Source organism: Papaver somniferum, chromosome 1, assembly GCF_003573695.1.
Source record: "Papaver somniferum cultivar HN1 chromosome 1, ASM357369v1, whole genome shotgun sequence".
NCBI classification, from domain to species: Eukaryota; Viridiplantae; Streptophyta; class Magnoliopsida; order Ranunculales; family Papaveraceae; genus Papaver; species Papaver somniferum.
This window is the reverse complement of record NC_039358.1, coordinates 124650180-124658047: the sequence shown is the minus strand read 5'-3', so window position 1 is coordinate 124658047 and position 7868 is coordinate 124650180. Positions and strand designations below refer to the sequence as shown.

Here is a 7868-nt window from a genome sequence, read left to right as displayed (position 1 = left end):
TTGAATGTATTATGGGGTGCATTTGATGAGTTTAGAGAAGAGAAAGAAGGCTAAAGACTTCCGCTGATAAACCTGAAGAGTTAGCTATTTGTATTGGTACAAACTTATAAGGCTGAAGTGCAATTGGGTGAAGCTATTCACATAACCATCTGTACTGCCGGGTTAGAGTTTCGCAGAAAATTGCTGGGGCATCCGAAGATGTGACAAAAAGTAAGGTATGAAAGTGAAAGAAATAATTCCCTAGACCACTTCATAGTAGCTGCCGACTTGTTAATTTTTGTCTCGCTAGCCCAATATGAACACAAATGAAATGAGACACTCGTACTGAATTCAACCATAAACCCTGACAACTCATCGTGTCAAGCTCAACGCCCCAAAATCACAAAGCAGGCCTATAAAATAGTAACCCAACAGCCGTCCACAAAAGAGAGACATACAATCACAAAGCAGAGAGAGAAGGGCAGATGCGAAGCTTCAGATCACTACTGAAGAAATTTCAAAGCTTCGCCGGACTAGCAACCCTAACATCAGCAGCAGCAATTACTATCTCAACAACACCACCAAAAGTATCAGCCATGGCGGATGATTACCTGCTCAAAACAGCTCGTGTCTGCATCATTGGTAGTGGACCAGCAGCTCATACAGCAGCCATTTATGCAGCTAGGGCAGAACTCAAACCAGTCTTGTTTGAAGGGTGGATGGCAAATGATATTGCACCAGGCGGTCAACTTACAACCACCACCGATGTTGAAAACTTTCCTGGTTTTCCTGATGGAATTCTAGGGTTTGAAATTATGGATCGTTGTAGGAATCAGTCGTTACGTTTTGGAACAGAAATCATTACTGAAACTGTTAACAAAGTTGATTTCTCTAAAACCCCTTTTGAAATCACTACTGATAAAACAACTTGTATAGCGGATGCTGTTATTGTAGCTACTGGAGCTGTGGCTAAGAAACTGAAATTCACTGGATCTGAAGAGTATTGGAACCGTGGGATTTCTGCTTGTGCTGTTTGTGATGGAGCTGCGCCGATATTTAGGAATAAACCATTGGCTGTGATTGGTGGTGGTGATTCAGCTATGGAGGAGGCTAATTTTTTGACTAAGTATGGCTCTAAAGTTTATATCATTCACCGTAGGGATGTATTTAGGGCATCCAAGATTATGCAGAATAGGGCTATGGCTAATCCAAAGATTGAAGTTATTTGGAATTCTGCTGTGGTAGAAGCGAAAGGTGGTGATGGGGGTAAAGGTAGTTTGGCGGGTTTGAAAGTGAAGAATTTGGTTAGTGGAGAAACTACTGATTTGGATGTTTCAGGACTATTTTTTGCAATTGGACACGAGCCGGCTACCAAGTTCTTGGATGGGCAGTTGGAATTAGATTCAGACGGATATGTGGCGACCAAGCCTGGAACAACTCTGACTAGTGTTAAGGGAGTTTTCGCTGCTGGTGATGTTCAAGATAAGAAGTACAGGCAAGCTATTACTGCTGCTGGATCAGGTTAGTGCAAGTTACTCATTCTTTATTATACTTGCAATTGCAGTTGATAGATATTGGCATGGAAATAATCTATTTTGGTGAGTTTTTGATTATGGATACCCAAATTGAAATTAGGAAATGGATAGTTATTTTGTATAACATTTTCGTGTTAGAGCTGTAGATATCAAATAGCACAAAGCCTATTTGTTGCTGCAGGGCTCTTTGGTATGAACTTTGTTCTTATTAAAGTTGTGCTAGTATTAGACTTCTTGTACCAATGTGAAGTTACTGGTATATGGACTTACCTGTAGAATTTAGCTGACCACTCGAATTGAACGGATCACTTCCCGTGCTTAAGCCACAAACATGTCTTTAGTTGTACAGAATGAGAATAGAAATGCGAATTCCTCTATGTCATTGAGCTTTGCAGTGGACGAGCTAATTATAGATTTGTTTTATCCCTGTTCCTTGTCACTTGTCAGGGAAAATAATTTCATGATTTTGAAACGATTCCTGTATCAAGTCACGATATATTACATGTCTTAATAATTAGATAGTAAATGACATGTAGAGCAAGGAAAAACATTGCTTTAGAGATCTCAATGTCTGCTACCTTCAAATTGCACGAGGTGAAATTTAGTCCACAAATAGAACTAAGTGACACCTTTATTGTAATGTTCTGCTAAGTACATCCTGAGCACCCTTGATGGATTCTTTAATCAATACAAGCTTGCCAGTGGGTTGGCCTAACTTAGAGGCTTATGGCGTGTTTGGATGGTAGGAAGGGAATTCTATTCCCAGGAAATCCTATTCCCTAAAGAGAGGAAATCCTATTCCCTAAAGAGAGGAAATCCTAAACCCACCGTCTCCCATGGGTTTTGAATTCCCTTACTTTTTGGGAATCTATTCGTAACCATTCTCTATTCCTACTTACCAAAAATTGGAATGGGATCGGTTTCCTGGGAATACAATTCAATTCCCATGTTCGGTAAATAGGAATAGAGGGCGGTTCCCAAAAAGTAAGGGAATTTAAAACCTATGGTGGGTTTAGGATTCCCTCTCTTTAGGGAATAGGATTCCTGGGAATAGAATTCCCTTCCCACCATCCAAACACGCCGTTAGAGTTCCTAATCCATTCTTCCATCCACAAGAACCGTACCCCTAAATATCTGTATGGCAAGAGGAAGGGAAATGGAAAACTCAACCTTTGGGATGAAACCACGATCAATCTGACAGTCATGTTAGGAACTATGATCCGAGTGACTTTTTGTGCTGAAAAGAGAAAAAAGAGCATGATACTCTCTCATATGTCTTCTATCCACTTTGTTTTTTTATGGCTAAAACAGTGTTGTAATTTACTAAACTACCATTGGGCTGTAGTTATACCCCATTCTCGTAAGAGAATTTGTTCTTAGGTGTTTTGTTTTCAAGGGATTGGGAGGTTAGGAATCCCCAATTGGAACTCCTCGACTCCCTTATATTGGTGACTTGTAACTCCCTTTTGGGATGCTCTAAGCTGGGTATCGTGGGAGAGGAATAGTAGAAGGAACCCATACATCAAAACAAATAATATTCACAGTAGAATGTCACGACACAATTTTAGCTTCTAAAACAAAAAACAAAGCAAAGAAATAAATAAAAATTGAAGTATAAGACAAGGGACACTACAAGAACAAAACATTTGTTAGGATTGTGCGTTTCCTTCTTCGATTGTATTTATCATAGTTCACCATAAGGATCCTTATACTTTTGGAATTTCCATTCTAGTTGTGCCACTTTCTTTTCCCTTTCACGTACACTTTTAGAGGTATGGTTAGGTAAGTGAGAGATTAGAGGAATGCCCTTAATATGGCTGCTTGGTTATTCAAATCACCACGATGACTCGATAGGCAACCTCTAAGCTCTAGTTCATTTTTGTTCAAACACCCACAGATTGCAAGGGAATGCTCATTGATTCGTTAAAACATCGACTGGTATAGGATCAGAATGGCCTCATTATGAGTTTGGTTTATAGTATTTTTCTGTTTTCCCATTTTTGCTTGAAAACATTATCCTGTTTCCCTCTGCATGTGTGTCTGATTCTTCCATAAAGGAGCTGTTCTTCGTCTTAGTAAGAATCCAAATGGCCTCATTATGCGTTTGGTGGCTAATAGTTTTTCTGTTGTTTCATTTTTTGCTTGAAAACATTATGCTGTTGCCCTATGCATGTCTGTCTAATTCTTTCATCATGGAACTGTTCTTAGTCTTAGTAAGATTGAGTTGTGTTGGTAACATTTTAATGGGAATTTTCATCGTTTACATTACTGGGTTCGTTACTTGATGTTGAGGAAACTGTTTTTAAATCTTTGTTATTATGCACAGGATGCATGGCAGCACTTGAAGCTGAACATTACCTGCAAGAGATTGGATCTCAGGAGGGTAAGAGCGATTGACTAGCTCTAGATTGTTCAAAGGAACCAAAAACCACTCCAATGAAGAAGTGCAGTCTGTAGTGTGGAAGAATAGAAAACAGCAGTAACTTAACCACCAAATCCATGCATGTGTGACCTCTCATCAATTCCGTCATTGTTTAGATTATTATTAACTCAGCTTGAAAGTTATTTTTAACTTTTATCAAGCTTTCACATTGATTGAATGTGTCAATTCTATTTGGGTACTGTTGAAAATGAACTTGATGACCTGAGAAACAAACTGCACCTATATTCAAAACTATATCCTAATTTTTATTTGGTCTTACGTATTTGCATTCTGTATTGGTACATTTTTCAGTTTTTTAAGATCATTAAGCACCAAAAGATTTGCAACGTTGGCAAACATCAGAAACGGATATAATGCATGTATGTTACAAGATCTTTATCTCAAAAATTATACCCTAAAAAAGATGAAGGAAATGTTTGCTCTGGGAAAATGTAATAGATCCTGACAGTTTTGAATAACCAGTCTAAATGGTTGGTATTGCTCCTGGACTTGATCCTGGTGGCCTGAGTGGAGTTCTCATACTCATGCAGAGTTCCGAAGGAATCTTCCATGCCGTCCTGTACAAATTTTATTTTTTGAAGTTACAAAATATTAAAGATTCCAAAGTTCCAACATTTTATCCTTAATTTTGATGCATTTATGCATAGTTTTCCAATATATTGGAAAATGGGCAAGTTCTCTCGCTCTCGCTAGCTTCTTCTTCTGCCATTAGTGTTGTCCTTTAGAGTTCAGACAGAAGCAAAAGGTAGTGATTAGTATAGTCATTCCCCACAAAAACTTACATGAAGGGGGATTTTGAGTCTTTTAAGACCCTTAAATGAGAAAATATTGGTACTAGTTCGGTACCAACTACAAAGTGCAAAACTTGCTACCAACTACAAAGTGCAAAACTAATTACTTCAAAAAGAAATGGGAATGCAAGAAACAAATAACAAACATCAGTAATTACCAACGCCAAGAAACTAGAATCCAAGAAAATTTGAAGGAAAAGAAGAAGGAAAAGAAAGATGTCCGAAAAAAGAAAACCATGCCTGCGTATGGATCGAACAGCTTGTACACACTGTCACGAATTTCATTTAGTTTGATTGAACCCTCCTAGCGATGACCTTGAAAATTCTGTTCAAACGTTTTGCATGCACCATCGATCCAACTCATGTTCCTGGTTCACCACATTGTTGTACGTACCTTCCATGATGGATGGGATTGGTCTCAGCTGCTTATATATATGTATAGAGCTAGGAAACTCAAAATCCCTCCTAAGAATTTAAGCTTAATTTGCTTGATAAATAAACCTTTATTCGGATCTCCAATCAATACATGATAGAAGATCTTAATTTCATTCAGTCCCATGCAACAGTACTAGCACTGTAACCACACTATATCATCATCATCAAAAGGGAGGCCTTGGAGCATTACCACCCCAATGGCCAGCAAATGCATCTCCAGCTGTTGTTGTTGCTGGTAACTGATAATTACTACTATTATTGTTCATCAAATTCATTCCCAAATTATAATGACCACTTACACTACCACGTCCACCGCCTTCACCGCTACCTTCACCGCCTCCTATCATTTGACCACCACCACCTGTGACACCTGAAGATTGAGAAGCAGCGGGCTGGACTTGTTGGACAGCAGCAGGTGAGTCTTCAACTTCTAATGGTAACCGTTCAAATACAGCATTTGCAAACGATGCTGCCATTAACACCACTGGACCTGATGCCAACAATGGACCAGCGACACTTCCTCCAATTATCTGCCCTTGCCCACCGGACAGAAATATTGTCAAACCTCCAGCTCCTGGAGGTGCAGGAGGAGGAAGAACCGTTCCTGATAATGAAAGAATCTCAAATCTCCCGTGCAATGTAACGACACCTCCAGTGGGAGTTGCTGCTGGTTGACGCAGCGTCACGTTCACAACTGTACCACCTCCGCTGAGAATACAGACACCTCGTCCCCGCCGTCTTGCATAATTCGTCACACACTCAACGATGTCAGCTCCGGATGATACTTCAAGGACATGCGATCCTAGAGCATTTGGACTGTCTCGAGTTACAAATATGGGAGGTTTCGGTTTATTCTTTGAGCCAGCTGGACGACCTCTAGGGCGACGGCTTGAAGTAGTCCCACCTCCACCACCACCACCAGAGCTAGTTGTGGCTGCTGCATCGTATTCGTGCTTCTCAATCTGATGATGAAGATGATGTTGATGATCTTGTTCGGGAGAACCGTCTTTATTGGATTCTGGAATATTGTGGCCTGCTTGCTGTGATAATCTGCTTTGCAAGTCTAAGTCAGGCCTGAGGAGCTGATGAACATAGCGATGAGATCCCGCTGGATTACCGGTGGGTTCAAAACCCGCCATTCCCCCATCTACCCTCTCCCACCACTTGCTTGCCAGCTTTAACTATTTGTGTTTCCTTGAACTATATATGTGATAGATGATCTGCTTGATCCTTAGGATCACTGCCGGCCACTACTCCTTCTAGCTATCTAAATGATGAACTCCAGAAACTACTTATTCCTTTGACTCGCGTCCTTGAGTTTATCTTAAAATTCAATCTTTATATATTTATCTTTGACAAACAAACTAGCCAGCTATATATGATTGGAATCTTTCAAGAAACTCACATAAATCCAGCTTCAATGGCAACCGACAACCCAAAAACTCTACTTAGAATATATTAGAGATCCAACACGTAACAAATAATACATAAGATGATAAGTTTCTAATGAAAATGAAAACCTAGCTAAAACCGATCCATATGAGGTAATATATATATAAGTCTACCTGTTACCGTGCTTCGGAAAAAGGATTAAGATTCGATCTTTCTTCGTTTTGATGCTGCAGATGAAACGAAATAAAGAAGTAGCTAGTACTCAAAGAAATCTATCACCAAGATCTTATCTCTCTCAAACACACATTAATGAGTAACAAAAGAGCTATATATATATATACACAACTCTTCTTCAACAAGTAGTACTAGTGAAGATAACTTGTATACAAGTTCAAGATTGGTACTACACACTCCACGATCTATCAACAGTTAATTGTTTTTCGCTGAAATATAATATGTGATGATCATAAAACCTATTCCCTCGAGAGAAGGAACAATATTAATTATATCCGGTTTTTTTGAAAGAGAGAGATATCAAATCAAGGACTATATATGATCAGCTTAGAAAATATATATGATATCGATGAAGATTAGAAAATATAGTTAGATAGAGAGAGAGAAAGAAAAGATTAGAAGAAGACATAAAAAAGCTTATTACAACTCCAAAGGCCAAGGCATATGGGAGGAGAACACTACAAAGTTAATTAAATAATTAAAGTAATAATTTTCTAGTTAAGGTTTTGATGATGATGATTAATAATATTTAGTATTAATCTCATATCTGAATACTACCTGTTACTATTAATATTATACTAATTAAGTACGCTCCAATTATATTACTAGTTTGTTAAAAAGTAATTTAAGAAAAGCAAGCTAGGCTAGCTAGCACTTAAACCTGAAGATGCGCAAAAGAGAGGAACCACTATATGGACGGTAGCTAGCCAATAGATAATCACTGTACATTACATGAATTTAGACTCCTTTTAGTGGTTTTTATCCAAAGATGTACTGGATTGTGTTGTGCCATTTCCAACAAGAGTCACTGCTATCTATCCTAGGGGCTGAACCAATTATAAAGCCAACGGTGATTACTAATTAGTGATCTTTCTGACTAAGTACAGATAAGATGAAATGATCAAGCAAACTGGAAGTTAGGTTTTGCTTTGGTGTTCATGTACCATTTAGATCTTTAGATTCATTTTATCCAAGGAACTTGTTTCTCATCTGGTACAAAACAAATGGTCGTTATTTTGGTCTATGATCAGGAGTTTTGGGCTCAGTTACATGACATGG

General features: G+C 38.7%; 2 protein-coding genes across 2 annotated transcripts; one reads left to right on the top strand and one right to left on the bottom strand.

The window, feature by feature from the left end:
* The first annotated feature begins 397 nt into the window (after positions 1-397).
* LOC113299449 (thioredoxin reductase NTRB-like) lies at positions 398-4216 on the top strand. The gene is made up of 2 exons (XM_026548469.1): positions 398-1500; positions 3841-4216. The coding sequence occupies exons 1-2, from the start codon at positions 465-467 to the stop codon at positions 3909-3911; spliced, it is 1107 nt and encodes a 368-aa protein (XP_026404254.1). The 5' UTR covers positions 398-464; the 3' UTR covers positions 3912-4216.
* Positions 4217-4826: 610 nt separating this feature from the next.
* LOC113299442 (AT-hook motif nuclear-localized protein 25-like) lies at positions 4827-7204 on the bottom strand. Its single transcript, XM_026548462.1, has 2 exons — positions 6749-7204; positions 4827-6598 (listed from the first exon to the last, which is right to left on the bottom strand). The coding sequence occupies exon 2, from the start codon at positions 6320-6322 to the stop codon at positions 5348-5350; it is 975 nt and encodes a 324-aa protein (XP_026404247.1). The 5' UTR covers positions 6323-6598; positions 6749-7204; the 3' UTR covers positions 4827-5347.
* Between the last annotated feature and the right edge of the window lie 664 nt (positions 7205-7868).